Source organism: Xenopus laevis, chromosome 3L (assembly GCF_017654675.1).
Source record: "Xenopus laevis strain J_2021 chromosome 3L, Xenopus_laevis_v10.1, whole genome shotgun sequence".
NCBI classification, from domain to species: domain Eukaryota; kingdom Metazoa; phylum Chordata; class Amphibia; order Anura; family Pipidae; genus Xenopus; species Xenopus laevis.
In genome coordinates, this window is record NC_054375.1 from 82608647 (window position 1) to 82628077 (window position 19431).

At 34.5% G+C, this 19431-nt stretch overlaps 1 protein-coding gene across 1 annotated transcript in view; it reads right to left on the reverse strand.

Annotated features, from left to right (window-relative positions):
- Positions 1-10483: 10483 nt before the first annotated feature.
- The window catches only part of slc26a4.2.L (solute carrier family 26 member 4 gene 2 L homeolog), a 33709-nt gene continuing 24761 nt past the window's right edge, over positions 10484-19431 (reverse strand). Inside the window, exons 15-21 of the mRNA XM_018251712.2 lie at positions 18741-18833; positions 18552-18647; positions 17331-17567; positions 16137-16191; positions 15827-15972; positions 12137-12220; positions 10484-11334 (exon numbers count right to left, since the gene is read on the reverse strand). Of these exons, the coding sequence (XP_018107201.2) occupies positions 11311-11334; positions 12137-12220; positions 15827-15972; positions 16137-16191; positions 17331-17567; positions 18552-18647; positions 18741-18833 (735 nt within the window). The 3' untranslated portion in view covers positions 10484-11310. The remainder of the gene's footprint in view (positions 11335-12136; positions 12221-15826; positions 15973-16136; positions 16192-17330; positions 17568-18551; positions 18648-18740; positions 18834-19431) is intronic.

Below are 19431 nucleotides of genomic sequence, written 5' to 3' on the forward strand. Positions count from 1 at the left end.
CCATCTAGTTGTTCAGGACACTGACCCTAAAAAACCTTGGATTTGATTTTTATGCATTATTTAATAAAGCCTTTTGCTTTGGGTCCAATTGTAGTTTGGGTCTCTTAATGGGTCTATTTATGGTATATCTATCAAATATATACTGTATATTTATATATAGATCACAAAGCCCATACATACAAACATAGACTATGCCTTACAATTCATATTTCTCAATTAGTAATACCACAAAAGTGTTACCACTAGGGTTTACAGATTATTCATTGGAATGGAGTACTGTAAAAGGTTTTAGAAGCCATCTCAAAGCTTTATGTGGTGTTGTATTTAATATGGTCAATTTGCTCCTTAAAGGAGTATCTGCAAAGATGGAGCATGTGACCATCTTCATGTCTTAGATACCATAGCTACCATAGCTAAAAATCTAGTAAAAATACTGTATCTAATGATCTAAAATATATCTAAGGGCAAAGACAAATGGAGCACTTTATCACATGAGGGAAATCTTCTCTTCTATGGGTGGCTGAAAATAACTGCCCCTCCTGATTAATTAAAATCACTAAAATACTCTAAAATACTTTACATGTGGCAATGCCAGGTAATATTTTTCTGCCTTTTGCATGATTACACGGGATTCTAAGGTAACAGAAAGGAAGGTATTTCTATATTTGCCCTAAAGCACTTATAGAGTAGCTTCATGGTAAAATTATTATGCAAGCTGATCCAGAAAATATCTTCTGCAATACTTTAAAAGACATCAAAAACACTGACCTTGTTGCAACCATAAACACTTGTATCTGTAATCAAGGGAACATGATATGAGCAAAACAAACATGGTTCAATGTTTTGAATATATGCTGGTTTCCTATGTGCCTGTGCTTAACTCTGTGTTCAGAAAAATCAGTACAGTACTAAAAGCCTAAAATAAAAGCTTTGTTGCATCTGAGAAACAGATCTGAAATAAAACATAAGCACATAGCACACAGGGAAACCCACAGGAGTTTTGCTGCAATTATTCAACTGCCTGAGCAAAATTATCCCCCTGCCACCCCTCATTTTTGTTATTGTTTACTATCTTGCATGTTTTCAAGTGGGAATTGTATGAATATCGGCAGTGTGCAGTTTTGCATGTTTTAGGTTTTTGCAACTAATAACAATAGTGCTGTTAGTATAAGATTTTGGAAGTTGTAACACCACATTTATAGGCTGGGTAAACCACCAGAGGCCCTGTGTTCCATAAGCCATAATCTGAATTTATTCAGGTGCTACAAAATTAATCATGGACACTTTATTATTTAAGTAATAAGTAGTAAGGTCCTAACATATGAAAAAAAACGCAGAGAGAAACTCTAGTAATGAGATTTAGCCCTGGAATATTCTGGAAATTTGATTTTCACCCCTCAATAACTATATGGTCATCAACTGTTTAAAATTACAAATAATTCACCGCTGGATGGCTGCAGTTTGGTCATCCATGCCATGAATACAGTAAGTATCTGCTATTTATTGTACAATGCAATAAGATGAAAAATTTAAAGCTTTGTACCCCAAAATACCCTTCTGAGAACGAGGCCTCTCAGTCCTGACAGTTGTAAATCGTATTGCAAAATTAAGAGTTCATGGAAATGTAACAATAAATAACCATTAAACAAACTGGCAGGTTGTATTGTTAGAAGCACTACAATATTAGGGAACATGTGACACAAGCTATATCTACAAATGTGTATCTATTTACATATTTGTATTTATATCATATAAACAACACACAACCGTGAGGTGAGCATGGATTCATTGGTGTCATTTCTAAAGGGTTAAAAGAAGCTAAGAAACACTGCAATTCACAGCTTAAACAGGAAGATCGCCAACATTCCATTATAGGCAATCTACAGTATCTCCAAACCAGCCACAAAACAGACTCTATTTCTGAAAATATTCCTGAGGTTTAATTTTAAGATAATTCACACACACAGGAGGAGCACTCCCAATACAAATTGTCTGGGTGAAAATGAAGCTATTTCTACAGCAACACAGCACCATACTCAACAGGAACTGTCAAAAATTATTTATTTCAAACCAAAATTTGCAACGTTTCTAGCAACTCAGAGGAAGATCACAAATTGTGATCAAAACAATGGTAATTTTTGTTTAAAACAAATCACTTTTGACAGTTCCTGTTGAGTACGGTCCTGTGTTCTTTTATATTTTTCCGTTATTTATTTATATATAAAATATTAGTATAAGTAAAATATTTTTTTTAAGGTAATCAAACACAAAGCATTTGTCAACAATTCACTTCCAAGAGACTCGCCATCTTTATGGACCATTTACTGTAGGTGCTTATTACTTGACACAGTACCTGTCTTTACTGCCCCATGTACATTTTAGTCAGAAATATTCCAGCTGTGCTATTAGTAATGTAAAATGGTGCAAAATATGAATACCTCAAAGGTAACACAATTGATCCACTCAGCACAATGGTGTTATTGTAAATAGAAAAGGCACAAAATACATTTATTCACAAAACTAAAAAAAATTCTTTGCAGGAAAAAAATCTAGAAAAAAACGAATCATACAAATTTTTCAGATTTTCCACCTGAAAACTCTGTTTATTTTTATTGATTTTGCATGAAACCCAGCGCAGATCAAGATATCTTTGGAACTTCTCCCATTGACTTAAATGCAACCTTGGCAGATCTGAGATGCCGGATTTTTGGATTCAGACCTTTTCCATCCTCGGGGTATAATAAATCCTGAAAATTTTTTCCACTAAAAATTCAGATTATATACAAAAAAAACACATTTTTTGGGGTTTTTTGGCATTCGGCGTGATTAAATAAGCCCCTAAGTTTCTCATCCACTGGTGACTGTGCCACACCTATTAATATAGTAATAATGCAAATGTATAGAAGTTAAATAGTGCTAAATTAATTAAAATTTTTATGGTGTAGTGACACAATTTAGCAAGCTATGTAAAAGGGGAGTGAAACATTACCAGTGATGTTGCCCAGAGCAACCAATAAGCAATTGGATTTCAACAGCTAGAAAACATCACCGGTGCTCAAATTCTTGCACAGCATGATAAATAGACCTCTAAATTTTCAGGTATCGCCTTTCTTTAAGTGCTTAAACACACACACACATATATATGTCAAACATGTGGCTTATAGAAGTGGGTGTTTCGTATACTAAAAAGAGATTAGATTGACCATACCATAGTTAAAACCAGGGACCTCTTATATATTTGTATGTATTGTTTATTATTAGATTAAACCAAATAAAGCCAATTAAGCCTAATTAGAACAGGCATTCTTAAACTATGTGTTGGGATCCAAAAATGTGTTACCATGCTCCAATTTCATCTGGCTTCCCCAAGAAAAAGCTTAAGAATCCTTGAATTAAAAAAATGTGACAGAAACTTACATACAGAAATACATGGTCTAAAAATCCAATGATAAGTGGCTTTTAAACATGAAAATCAAGGTCAGCTATTCAATATGAAATACTAATAAGACACTTTAGGATTATTTTTTTCATATACAGCCTTGAATAAGGATGACTCAGTGATCACATGTTTTGTTTTCTGGAAAGTTGACATTTGACAGAGGTAAAATGTTCTTTACAAGGTCAAAGATTAAGATAGTGACTGAAGGTATTTCATCTAGCTGCTGCTTTGCAATATCAACCACCCAGAGTGAGCCAACTTATACATCCCAAAACAAGCCAAGACTGCTTTGATCCCACAGTGTTAATGCTTCTAACATTGTGTGACTAAACAAAAGCATTCTACAAGAACATTTAGAGGTAGTTTTCTGAAATATAAAATAGGGACATCCAGGGGAATGTCCAGATGTTTGATATTTAGTCCCATATTTTAACATTTCCCTGAAATTTAGGAAAATGTAGAAGAAAAATTTAAAAAAATCTATCAAAAAGATTGTTCACTCGTTAGAATGTGCTCACTCAATAGAATGTACTGTTTGGAGCCAATATAACAGCATTAGAGTCCTTCCCAAGTATACTTTGCCAATCTCCATAGTAGTCAAAGACAATAGGAAATGAATTAAAAAAGGAGAGTAGGCAGTACAGCTATGGGATCTGTTTTACAGAATGCTTAGGACCTGGGGTTTTTCACATAAAAGTCTGTAATTCAAATCACTATACCTTAAAGGAACAGTTCAGTGTGAAAATAAAACCTGTGTAAATAGATAGGCTGTGCAAAATAAAAATGTTTCTAATGTAGTTAGTTAGCCAAAAATGTAATGTATAAAGGCTGGAGTGACTGGATGTGTAACATAATAGCCAGAACACTACTTCCTGCTTTTCAGCTCTATAACTCTGAGCTAGTCAGTGACTTGAAGGGGGGCCACATGGTACATTTCAGTTCAGTGAGTTTGTAATTGATCCTCAGCATTCAGCTCAGATTCAAAAGCAACAGATATGACCCATGTGGGCCCCCCCCCTTAAGTCTCTGATTGGTTAGTGCCCGGTAACCAGTCAGTGTAAACCAACAGAGCTGAAAAGCAGGAAGTAATGTTCTGGCTATTATGTTAGACATCCAGTCACTCCAGCCTTTATACATTCCATTTTTTATTTTTCACAGCCTATTTATTTACCCAGTTTTTATTTTTACACTGAACAATTCCTAAAAAACATTTAAACATGAAATAAACCCAAATAGAATTGGTTTGCCCTCAACAATGATTAATTATATATGATTATAAATGGGAAAAACCTTGAATCGTCGAGTTCAAAATTAAATGAGCTTTCAGCAGGAAAAAAACGCAAATCACTTGAATTGCTTGAGTTTTCTAGCAAAATCCTCTGGAAAAAAACTCGAACATCATGAAGGCCTTGAATCGTCGAGTTCAAAATTAAATGAGCTTTCAGCAGGAAAAAAACGCAAATCACTTGAATTGCTTGAGTTTTCTAGCAAAATCCTCTGGAAAAAAACTCGAACATCATGAAGGCTATTAAATGGTCCAAGGGACCACTACATGAGCTCAACGGGTTTTTCGGATTCGAGCTATATCCATGTTCGGGGTATAGAAAAAATCCAAATTGTTGCGTCTTTTTTTTAACCAGAAAATGTGAATTTAAAAATAAAATTGAAATTTGAATTTCGAAATTTATCATGTACTGTCCCTTTAAGAATTCGAATTTGACTATTCACCATCTAAAACCTGCCGAATTGGTGTTTTAGCCTACGGGGGACCTTGTATAATCAATTTGGAGTCATTTGGTGAACTTTGATTTGATTGGTAATTTTTTTGCAAATTTCAAGTTTATGGGAGTTTTTAGAAACTTGATTAATCTGCCCCATAATGTTGATACAGTATAGTCAAATTACTCAATAAAGCATCAGCCTTGATTTCCAATCTGTCACTAAAGTTCAGGAGAGGTGAGGCAGTCCTGGCACATATGCTTTTCTGTTGTGTATACACTAATGTTGCATGTCAGATAAGACACAAGCATTTTTTTTACCTTTCCTACCCAACAACAAAAACATTACCAGTGTCATGTAAGTACCAAGAACCACATTGCACGTCAACTTCCCCAAGGTTAAAAGCAGAAAAATAAACCAAATAAGTCACAATTGTCTTCCAAGAAAATGCAGTATATCTCATAGTTGCTGAGGTTAATTCTAATTATATAATATACTAATTCTAAAGGTTTTAAAAAAGATTCCTACTTTTTCAGCTTCAAGCCTTCTTTATAAAACACTTATCTTTCATTCATATGTAGCTTATATAAAAATCAATGTATTGCAATTTCTAAACAAAATTAAGAGTTTGTGTACCTGGATTCCATTATATCACTAATACACCCAAAATACGTATCTGCTGCCTCCACCCATTCTTTTAAATGGAAAACTTTGAAGCTGTTACAAGTTTCCGATCCATTTCTACTGGACAGCTCCAGCATCTACCATTGGAAACCTCCTTCCATCCAATAAATGAAAGGACTGCAGCAGTTAAAATGTGCCATGTACCTTTTATTACAAATAATGTACATATTTAGGCATATAGCACATGCATTTTCTCTCACTGCTGGAGAAAACAATGGTCTGCAGATATTAGATTGAAGTACATACAGAATATTATAACAGTGTTTGAAGAAAACTTATGGGGTTATTTATCAAAGGTCGATTTGCTTTTTACCCAAAAAATTATAGAGTATTTTTCAGGCACATACGATGGATCGCCGGATCGCCTTTTCTGAAGAGGAGCGGAGTTTCGGTAAGTTATTTCTTAGTTAAAGACAGCGATTTAAAAGTTTGATTTGTCTTTGTGGTATTTTTTGTTTCTGTACTTTCTCTCTTGACTGTAAACAGTGTCTTAGCAAACAATAAATTGGGTACATTGCAAGGGAGGTGGCGTTATATAGGAAATGTTTAACTAGCTCCAATATTAGTCTCATTGCAACATAGTGATGCTACAAAAACTCAGAATTACTAAATTTTGAATGCAAAAAGAATTCTTCAAAATTTCATATTGAATACATTGGACAGCTGGTATCCCTTACAATTCCTGATGCAATTTGCAAAGTACCATGCTCGCTGTTCTTTGTGTTTGCTATTATGCCCCATAAGATTTTTCAGAGGCACCACTATCTACACTCCTAGAACGGGCATTTAATCCAGCAGATAGTAAAGAGCACAATGTTAGTGTGGATGATCCCCAAGGCATGCAATGCTTAATGCTCAAGTACTTTCACCTCCATCCATCATCAGTAAATATGCTTAATGAATTATTTCAGAGGCTTGAGAGTGTAAGATTAAAACAAGTTACAATTTCTAATTTAATTGATTTTGCTTTTTTTTTTAAAACAATCATATACTGTATAATCATAATATGCATATGTCTGAGACAGTGATGTACTGTTAGGTTGCTGGACACCCTTATATCACTTTACCTTGCTATCCCCAAACATGTTTCAATAGCACAGGTGCACGCAGTAGGGTGGTTGTTGGTGGAATATGGATCCTTACCAGTCCTCTTTTCACACACACACACTTCTGCATCTCAGGGGCTTTACTTATGCAGAGTTGTGCAATTGGCCTGAGTGCACAAATATCTAATCAGGATTGGGGTTTTAGTTGTTTGGCTAGTCTTAGACATTAGCAAAAATTTACACAATTATCTAAATGCATTATACTGTAATTAAGTAATCATCAGAAATTACCAGAAATTGGAAACTAAATTATAGAACTCCCAATTTCACCTAAAAAAGGAGTGGTATTTTTCTTTTAAACTGACAATTGTAATGATAATTGAATAAAATAATATGACTGTATATATGGGGGTGTGTGTGGTGTGGAGACCTTCAAATAACTGGCTCTGTGGATGAAGAATTAATTACTGTATAGCACAGGCTCAAAGGTTTAAAGAATATAAACCCAATTTTTTTCTGTAGTTTTAATGCAAATGAATAAGATCAGTACGTATATGCAAATTTACTTAAGGTCGAATATCGAGGATTAATCAACCCTTCGATATTCGACTGTCGAAGTTAAATCCTTCGACTTCGAATATCAAAGTTGAAGGATTTAGCGTTCGATTCGAAGGATTTTAATCCATCGATCGAACGATTTTTGTTCGACCAAAAGCATAGGCTAACATTGACTTCGATAGCTTTTAGATGGCGAACTAGGGGGTCGAAATTTTTTCTTAAAGAGACAGTACTTCGACTATCGAATTGTCGAATAGTCAAACGATCTTTAGTTTGAATCGTTCGAGTTGAAGTTGTAGTCGAAGTAGCCCACTTGATGGTCGAAGTAGCCAAAAACAACATTCGAAATTCTACGTTTTTTTTCTTCTATTCCTTTACTCGAACTAAATAAATGGGCCCCGTAATATCCTAATAATTATATTTTCGTCTATACACGATAGAGAACTCTAGTGGACATTTCTAAACATTGCAAGAGTTTTGAATAGCTATAAATACTAATGCCAATGTGCACTTGGCATTCAGGTTGGAGGGATTGTAGTTTTCACAGATGTTAAACTTCATAGGCTCCTAAACAAAAAGTAAAAAGTAATGATAATAACTACACATTAGGGGACCAATCTAGTGTGTGTGTAACAGGAAACCAATCACTAGCTCTTTCAGTTTATCACCCTCTACATTTAACATGCATTGTTGCTTTTGGGTGTAGTTATGTATATCACAAAAAACTGTGACACATATGAGGCTGTAATATAGTGCAACAACCAATTCATGAAATCCACTGTGTTAAGCCAAGGTCTTCAATACTCTACTTCCTAGAAATTTATATTTATCCATTCTCAGTTATGCAGGATATCTGTTTTCTAACTATATCATTTTAACTGTGGGTTAACTTACTATCAGGGGTTTGGGGATGCATGAAGCAAGCACAGTGTAGTGTTGTCTGTAACATAACTAGCAGATGTGAACATTGATATAGGATATAGATAGTTAGGGGTGCAACATCATATACTAATTCTATGCATGCCGGGCATTACGCTCTATAGGAGACCCCCTGTCATTTATATTTATGATAATTTATCTTTGTACCTAATGATATGCTGTAAAGTGCAAGCTTTGAGGCAATTTCCCCAAAAAAGCAATAATTGTAGCAAAGATATGTAGTTTTACTACAAAGTAGTAGAAAGACATATTTACCTGTTTTGATGTTTTCATAATGCCTTTGGGTTCCAAGCAGAAACCATGACTATTCCCAAACTGCATAAAAGAGATTAGGTCTTTAAGTACCACTTTTTCACAACTCACAGTATGGAAAACAAAAATCAACATTTCACAGAATCAGTACATACCATTTGTATTGTGATGTATATCATAAGGATATTCATGAAAATGTGATGTTCAATGTAGCCCATTGAGCAACAACACTGGCTACTGCCCTGTTTTTAAAAAAGAGAAAACATCAAAGGGATAAATGTGTTGCATTGGGGACACCTGACAACCACCACCAGGCTGGGAAAAGTAATAGAGATTAAACAGCAGCAATATTAAACAGCAGCAATATTGAATATATTTGTGTTCTGGAACAGAACCTATAGCAACATTTCTATAAAGGCCAGATTGTCTTTTGGAAAGTCATATGTTGCATTTAAAAGTAAAAGAAATCTGAATAAACACAATGTCCTAAGTTTTTACATTTCAATGGCTATGTTTAAATATTTATTTTCAAATTGCTTTTTGGCAATAACTATATGCAACTTCCCTCAATATATAGTTTTTTTTTCTATGGTTTTTGGTGATTTATAGTATTGGGAGTATCTGGTTCCAAAATGTAACCATATTTCATTTTGACCTTTACCCAGATATACATTGCAGTGATTCCATTTTATTAATAAAGCAAACAAATGTATTTTAGTGAAAGTAATATGGGCCTATGCAGATCCATCTAGAGATCTACATTAACACATCCTTGCCCGATAGGTTATTCTAATCTGGCCGACATCTAGCCGATTTTCATAAAGATATTTCACACACGCCATTTGAAGACACTGATAACCGGGGCCAATAACATGCTAACTTTGTAGGGAATAGCAGATTTTATCAACCCATATGTTGGCTACAAAACAACCAGTGCACAGCATTCACTCTCTTAAAAAAGCGTGAGAACCAGTGTACTGAAAGATAAAAATAATTGTTATGCCTTGTAACTGACACATGGTCAGTGCATTTTAAATCCACTATGATTCCTACATGTTATGAGACATACAGAATACATTTTTAAAAGTATGAAGGATGGAGAAGACATATTTTTGGTTTCTTCAGCATCCAGGGACATCAATCAAAACGTTGCTTTCCCCAACTGCAGCAGCTGTAATTCATTTCAAATAATTCTAATCTCTTTTAACGTGAGATAGTGTAACTGAGTATCAAAATAATGTAAAAGGCACATCGGTGCAAGATACACTTTGTACAACGTGCTTAAAGCATGAGTAAAGCAGCCACAATCACAATTACAGAGGGCAGGCTAAAGAGATAGGCCTCAGAAGTACCATTTGTAGGTGAAAACTGCTGGAAGCAGACATATTATTCATGCTTTGTGCTGGTTGTTTGTGTAATAAAAAACATTTGAATGTGATTCTGAATTTAGGACTTGCTTAGAGAGTCTAAATGGAGTCCCTGCTTAAAGGATGTCAAGCCTGTGCATACGGGGCTCTGTATAAAAGAGTGTGTAGCCTTACAGAATGTTCACCCTTCTGCTCTTTAGTACATGATGTCTGGAGGGCCAGGCAAGAAAACGTTTGCGTCATAGGCATCACAGAGGGTTTGTGGTGGTACATCTTGAGCAGTTTGTGTGTGAAAGTATTGGAGGGCAGGACTGCTGTAAGGCAGAGCAGACGTAGGGGTGGGGTTTGCCCTTCTAACCTAAAACCTATTCTAACCTATTTACTCTGCTAAAGCATAATTTTTGTATGGTCTAAAGTTCTGAGGATCTGTATAGCTACAGCAGCAACAACACTGTTTTTAAAAAAGACTAGAAAATAGATCAAATGCCAAAAATGTTTTATTTGACTTCAAATAGTAGACATAAACTTGACATAAAATTACTCTAGGGTGGACATCACCTTTAAGGCACTTTTTTTGTTAATCATGATTTACAATTTATAGTTGCTGTAAAATAATGTCATGAATAAATGGGCTATAAAATGTGTAAATCTATCACACCACATGCAAATGACTAGCCAATCTATTATAATATCTTTAGAAAATCTTGTTTTCAAAAACATTGCATACTAATGGGAAAATTGTTGATATAATATAGATCATATTTTAGATTGTGATGTAATTCAAAAGATACTATAGCTTAAAAATAGATGCAATACTAAAATTAAATTAGATAATCAATATTGTGAAACGTATGCTGTGCTTTCATACAATTTAAAATTTAAAAATACTAATTATTTCATAATATAAGTAGAAACCAAGAAGACCTCTGAGTTGCAGAAGTGAGGTCCAGCCTGCACCCTTTGTCTGTTGTTCACATTGCCTTGACAAATGCAGGTAACAAAGTTAGTTTCCAATATACGTTTTCTTTAAAAAAATTAATCGATTTTCTACATCATCATGAAAAATGTTAATTTACTCCTCCCGTAGAACGTCTTGAAAACCAAACGCTTCTTGCTGTCCATACTCACAGGACTGTTATCATACACAACAAGGAAGCTCTCAAAAACATGGAAGTGAAGACTGCACAATCAGTCAGATTAAGAAATGAACAGATAAAAAAAGGAATTTTGTATTGCTGCATCCAAAAAAGACAATCTTTGCTGTTGAATACTGTCCATTCCTTTTGGGTGATTAAGCTGCCTTTCTTTATGATGCTAGGGTCCTGAAAGCCTGTTTATGAGAAATAATAAAGTTGTATGTAATTAAATGTATATATCCAAATCTTTTAAGGAGGACATGAAAAGATTTTAATGGACTTTTAATGCCTCTGTGATGCTTCTCCTATAGTGATGTTTTATACAGCATTGAAGGTAATTACTAATATGGATTGACCATACAGAATTCAGTATTCTTATTAACAAATATTTTATTGAAACTGTACTCTGAAAAATACAAATATAAGTAAATATATTTTAATTTAGATCTTGTTTCATATCTAAGGGGCATATTTATCAAGGGTCGAATTTCGAATTGAAAAAACTTCAAAATTCTAATTCAAAAAGACCAACCAAAATTAAGTCAAAGTTTTTTTTGGTTGAATAGGTCCATTTCAAAACGTATGAATCAAAGTAATAGTGCATTCGATCAAATTTATTTCGAAGTTTTTCCCTAGAAAAACTTTGATTTCTCAAAGTCCACCAATTGACTCTAAATAGGTTCTAGGAGGTCCCCCATAGGCTAAAACAGCAATTCGGGAAGGTTTTAGATGGCGAATGGTCGAAGTCGAATTTTTAAAGAGACAGTACATGATCAACTTCGACATTCAAATTTTTTAATTTTTTTCAAATTCAAATTGAATTTGGACTTTTCCCTAGTCGAAGTACACAAAAAAATAGCTCGAAGTTCAAATTTTTTTTCATACGAAAATTCTCCTCGACCTTTGATAAATCTGCCCCTAAATGTTATATTTTCTTTATACACTAGTATGTGTATGGGTCAGGATACTGCTTTTTTAAGAAAAGGAATTTCTCACCTGATCCTGGGTATCCAATTCTTCGTATCCTTGATCATCATCTGGGAAATCGGTTGATTCTTTTGCTTCTTGCATAAGTGAAATCTAATTTAAAAGATTATACTCTGATAAGTAAATATACCAAATAATATGTTTTTTTTCCTTATTTACATAACAGAACCAGCTAGAGCAAAAGCTTTGTTGAAACTAGGTGGAGTACAGAAGCTTATACATTTATATATTTTTTTAAGTTTTAAAAGGATGATCAAGTTTTGTACCAATCTGGCAGAACTTTGCAAAAGAAACTCTGTTCCTGTTGGAATGATTTAACAAAAAAGTAGCCACATAATCATGTGGTGCACAGATGCAGAGATTGGGAGCAGGTAGAATGTTTCACAAAGAAGAGCTAGTGCATTTGGAATAGATGCACTGTGCACCATTTGCAGCCTCCTGGTTTTACTTTCAGGGGTATATTTATTATGCTGTGTAAAATAGTAAAAAGTAAAAAGGGGGGTTATTTACTAAACTCTGTATGCAAAAATCATGAAAAATTTGTGATTTTTTTTCTTATAAAATCTGACGAAATCACGAATTTTTCAGAATTTATTTAACCCTGAGGATGGAAAAGTCAGAATCTGAAAATCCGGCATCTCAGACATGTCGAGGTTGCATATAAATCAATGGGAGAAGTCCCAATAATTTATTGATGTGCACTGGGTTTCGTGCAATAACCTGAAGTTTTCTGAGTTTTCGGGTGAAAATTCAGAAAAAAAACGTGAAATTCATGAAAATTGGATGAAAAAATCCGGAAAAAAACACGAAAATTGTATTTTTACCCGCAAAGCAAATTTTCAGGAAAATATAATAATACTGTAAATAAGCAGAAAAACCCGAGCAGAAAATATTGAGATAAATTCGGACATTGATAAATAACCCTCTAAATGTTCCCTAAAAACTGTGTAAAAAGCTGTGTAAAATTTAAGGTGTGTTTTATTTTATGCAATGGGAATGCCAGATTTGCCACCATTATTTTACATTGCATCTGGCAGAAGTAAGAAAAAACTTCAAAATTTGTAGACCATATTTTACGCCGGATTTTTCCACAGCGAAGCCTGTTGTATTATCCTGCTGTTTTCTACACCACACAATAAATATGCCCCTTAAGGTGTCCATACACGGGCCGATAAAAGCTGCCGACAGACCGTGTCGGCAGCTTATTGGCCCGTGTATGGGGGCCCCCGACGGGCTTCCCCGATCGAGATCTGGCCGAAAGTCGGCCAGATCTCGATCGGATGGGATTAAAAATCCCGTCGGATCGCGGCCGCATCTGTTCGTTGATGCGGTCCCGCGATCCGACCGCCCGTTTGGCGAACGCTAGGATCCGATCGTTGGGCCCTAGGGCCCACGATCGGATCAGCCCGATATTGCCCACCTCAAGGTGGGCATATCGGAGGGAGATCCGATCGTTTGGCGACATCGCCAAACGAGCGGATCTATCCGTGTATGGCCACCTTTAGTCTCTTAACCGCTCAGTCTCTCAATCATTTAGTAAATTGCTGCATTTTCTCCTTGCAGTTGTAGAAAGCACCCTCAACCTCCCTGGGAGTTACTTCCACAAGCAGTTAGCCTTCTTGCCCTGTGTCCTGCTCTGAAAGACATTCCTAACATTTTAAATACAGTTGAATACATTTCCACATGGCAGCCTTTCAATGGAAAGTGCACTCTAATATGTGAACTGAACTAATGGAGTATTTGGTCTGCCTGTTTATTAAAAAACACTTTTAGTTCCAGGTTCTGACAGCGTAATTTTTGAATAGAGAAACAATATCAATAGCAACATGTTCCCTCACACAATCTATTTAAGCATCAGTCATGCATACTTTTCTTAGTATAGTTAAGCATACTTTTGAGCAGGAAATTATTGTCCGTATCCTTTCTTGCTATATTAGGGTGCAATAATTCACACTTGTGAATTAAGCATTACCAAAGCAAAGCAGTCAAACAAATCCTAATGAACTTCCGCGGATATCAACATTGATAAATGTGGCGATTTATTGACAACTTTCCTGGTAGTCTGGAATAAAGTTTTGATTAATCAGAAGTGTTCAATCTATAATAAATCTACCTCAATTATTTTTTTTTTATTTTGCCAGTACAAAGTTATTTTAGAATTATGTAGAGAGTGATATTCTGAGACAATTTGTAATTGGTTTTCATTTATTTATTATTTGTGGTTTTTGGGTTATTACCCTAGCAACCATGCATTGGTTTGAATAAGAGACTGGAATAGGAGAGGGTCTGAATAGAAAGATGGGTAATAGTGATGGGCGAATTTGCGCCGTTTCGCTTCGCCGAAAAATTCGCGAATTTCGCGCGAAATGGCGAAAAATTCGCGAAACGGCGTCTCGTTTTTGACACCGGCGCCCGTTTTTTCGACGCCAGCGCCCGTTTTTGACGCCGGCGAATTTTTGCCGCGAATTTTCGCTGGCGTTTCGCGAATTTATTCGCTGGCGGCGAAACGCGCAAATTCGCAGCGAATTCGCGCCTGGCGAATAAATTCGCCCATCACTAATGGGTAATAAAAAGTAGCAATAACAACATATTTGGAGCTTTACAGAGCATTTGTTTTTAGATGGGGTCAGTGACCCCTATTAGAAAGTTGGAAAGAGTCAGAAGAAAAAGACAAATAATTATAAAAAAAACTATACAAAAGAATTAATGAAGATCAATTGAAAAGTTTCTAGGAATTAGCCATTCTATAACATATTAAAGTTGAATTAAAACTCTGTAAACACAAAAAGTGTGATATAAAGAAGTAAATTATATTAGACAACATTTATTTTGTAACTACAAAACTATCAGAACCACATTTATCAAAGGTTGAATTTCGAACTCCCATGAACTCAAAATTCGACCAATCAAAATTTATTAAAAAAATAGAATTTGTTAAACTTAGATGGATACGATCGACCTGAATCAAATTTGATTTGAGTTTTAAAAACTTGATTTGAGTTTTTTCTCTGAAGAAAACTCGAATGTCAGGAAGGCTGCAAACAACTCCAAATTGATCCAGGGCGTCTCTTATTGACTAAAACAGCAATTTGGCAGGTTTAAGGTGGCTAATATTTGAATTCAAGTTCATAAAGGGCCAGAGTATGATAAATCTCGAAAATTTAATTAAAATTTTTAAAAAATTTGAATTGAATTTGAACAATTCCCTAGTGGAATTGTACAGTTTTGGCTATAAGAAAACTCGAAAATTCGAATTCAAAATTTGAATTTTCAATTCGACCCTTGATAAATCCTTAGTGTCCAAGATTTATTTTTGTGTTTACAATTATCCTTGTATTTTGTACTGGCTGTATATTTTTTGTGACTACATAATCAGTTTTATGCTCAAAAAATTAATTTTCTGCTGACAAAACACACTTTTTAATTAAAAATAATTGTTTGTAATTTTGTGATCATGGGATGCATATTGTGCTTAAAAAGATTTTGTCAGCAAAAAAAAATATTCAATGAGCACAAAAATAACTTTGCAGTTACATGAAATTCATTTTGTGCTACACATAATACTTTTTACAAACAGCACCACATAAAAAAAGCTTTTTTAAGCCCCAGATTTGCCCCAAAGTCTGAAATATATATATTTTTTATAATATCATAAAGTTAATCAAATCAAACTGTGCCTATTCCACTTTGGCTTATTACCTTTTCCAACAAAGGATCATGCCCATCACTGAATTGTCTCTGGTTCTGAATATACAATACAGCATCATGAACAGTCATGAACAAGATTTCTGGTTTGATTATGTCATCAAAGAAATTAAATTCTTCCATCTGTGCAATCACATTATCTGTGATAAATCAAAACAAATAATTGCTTTAATTATAAAATACTTCTGTTGCAGTGCTAATTATTCTCACCCTTAATTATAGAGTATAATGAATCAACATCTACTTAAAACAATGACACTTCTCATTCTTCCATACAAAATATTTTTCTACAATAAATATTTACCATCACATGCTGCAATGTAAGCGTTTACATCAATTCTTTTAAGTTCATGAATGATCTGCAAAAACAAAAGATAAAAACTGAGACCAATATAAACTAAATACTTCCCTAATTTGAAGCATTAATGTATTGTGACCTTTAGCCTGGAGCTAAATGCCTATGGGACATTTTTTTTTAACGTGCAACATTATTTTTCTCCCATTGAAGTCTATGGGCATCATTTCCATGGCGAAATATGGCGAAAAAATTAGCTCATCCCTACTCATGAATAATGGGAAATATGTTAAGCTTTCAAACTCTGTTGCCAATCTTGTTTCAGTACCAGAAAGTGCTGCTCCACCTAGTTCAGATACAGCCTATCACAATGAACCTAGCCATGATGTAGGTTGTGATATCACAGAAATATTACTGATAGGGCCAGATCCAGCACAGGGTACTGAGCACTCCCCGTTGTGGCTTGCTCGTCACCACTTCAAGCTATATAATATACAATACATGGCCACATGATCAAAGGATAACATTTATTGAGGTAAAAATCCAAGAAAAGAATAGCAATATCCAAAATAAATTATTATAAAATGATCACCCTGTTATTACATGGTAAAACATATGCAACAGTCCTGACACTAAAGTACAGTACATAGTTCAAAAATATAAAACATTATTTATAAAAAGTGTATTTAGTAGCCTATTTAATTTTTTTTTATTTATAAACTAGTATTTAATGAATCCATGAAATGTAAAAAATGGAATGCAAATGAAAACCATACAGGATATTAAGCCCTCAAGCTGGAGGTCAGTGGAGGTCTAAGTGCAAAAAAATATTGTTCTTGAATGGCCCAACTTCTTGAATACTAAAGGATAGCACATTGCAGTCATAGAATACAGCATATCTCTTTCTGGATGCGTCAAAACATTATTGCTTCCCCCATTGTTTCTGCAAACTCTGTTAGCCTGAACATCCAGTGGAAAAAACACTTTTTTAGGGGCTAGATGTCCATTAATCCTCCCCTGTAAATATAGCTGGTGACTTTGACTCTGATATCCTATATAAGCATAGCATACACATATTCTGGGATGCGATCATTTTAGAGCCTTTGAAATCAAAAGCCAATACTACTGGAAAGAAATATCTTAGTATTTAGCAAATCTGTGTAATAATAAAGCAAAATAACAGTTGCCACTCGTCATACCTACCATTTTTAGTGCTTTAAATGCAACAGAATCGATAAAAAGTATTTGGCCAAAATCAAAAACGATGCTGTGAATGGAGACTTTTGGAACAGACACTTTCACAGGCAGTTCTGAATTCCAGTCTACTCGGATTTCAATTTCTTTTGTTTGAACCTCTGTATTCTCTACTTCTGGATTCTCAGGATTATCATCTGGCTCAAAAGCTTCATTATCAGTACCTGTGTTGCTAATTTTACCATTCTGTAAAGATACAAACTTTGAATTATACCATTTGATGTCTTAAGAAAAAGAGGACAACAACATTAGGTTCAACATGATGCAACAGGACATGTTGAAATGCAATGTTCGAACCTATTTCAGTATTTTCCCTCACAATGTTTTCTCTTACATTATGGGATTAAATTAACTATACATTCCAAAAATTCATACTATAGATTTTTTAAGCAAATCAAGATCCTTCTTCCATTCATATGGAATAACAATGCAGGAAATGGGCTGTCCAATATACAGTACGTCCACTCATTATATCCTGAAATTTATGTCAATGCTGTTACTCCATTTACTTCTCCAAGACTGACTATGCCCACTTACAACATCAGAATAGATGAGTTTAAAACCCTCAAATCTGACTAAACTCACAAATGTTATCATTATGCTCCAGTGAGTGATATGAAGGTAGAAGATCCAGTGCACAAGCTAAAATTTTCCTCTATACATTTCTTATGCACTCTCACAAGCAAAGCAAGACTCTTTCTTTCCTAGCTGCTGTATACTCCCAATTCTTCCTGTCCATTAAATGTAAGTCAGGAGAATACTTGTGGCTGTTTTTTTGGAAAGTCTGAGATGTCTTACATTTCTAGATGCATAATAAAAAACAATCATTAAATACAGGGCCTATACAGTACAATAGGAAATGTTCTTGCCAAGTGTAAACAAAGCATACATGCAGTAAATTCTGATGCACTGGGCTGGATCCTGTGATACTTGAACACCCACAATAAAGTTCTTATTTTTTAAGATGTCTGTTTCTTATGCTGAATACAGAGCCATCATAAATAGCACAATGAGGGGAGGGTTGCTACACCTTGTCATTTCTGATGGAACTGAAAGCACCAGTATGTACTTTGAACTTACATTCTCATTACCCCTGTTTTTAATTACACAACCCAATTTTTATTTGTATTCTGTAACAGAAGATGGTACATATTATAGAATATAAATCACCTGCATTGACTGAATTTCTCCTTTCTTAATAAGCTTCTTTATCTTCTGTAGGGCTTTGTTTCTCTTGTTAAATACATTGACAGCATCAAATCCAACCTGTGACAATTCAGAATATGTATAATAAGGGTTTCTTTTATATGTTTAACAGGCAAAATACAATGTTGGTATATTTTTATAAAGAAAACTTACAAATGATTTAACAGCATTTGTTAGTCCCTCAACGTTCCCGTAGAAAATGGCACTTGAAAAACGAATAATTTTCATTCCTGCAGGCTCAGAAATCTACAGATACAAGAAAAAGTGATAGATATACAATGTTTTATATATGTGTATATATATATACTGTATATATATATATATATATAAAGTCCTGTGAGTGCAGCCTTTGATTTTGACCAGCACCAAGGCATTGACTAAGTTTTCTGAATGCACCAGCGTATTGAATTATATATCTATATATATATATATATATATATATATATATATATATATATATATATATATATATATATTTTGATATTGTATATTTAGCCGGAAGCTGTGGCATAGTTTCAGTGGTTGTAGCACCCCATACCCCCCCTTTAAACTAGTGGTGTTCCTATGCTTTTAAAATTTGTTTTGGGAATATCTCTCCTTTAAAAGCCTGATTGCTGGCTGGGGAGGATTTAGCCCTCAGTGAAGAAACAGCGTTCAACGGACATTGATTACAGGTAATGCTAGAATGCACATAAAAAATAAAACAAGTTAAGGACCGCTATTCGGGGTTTACCTTGACGTTGTATGGTGGCTTATCAATTTTATGATCATAACTTTGTAACAAAATAACCCCGGTTTTGGGTACATATGCAATAGCATTTATTATACTTAACTTATATATATA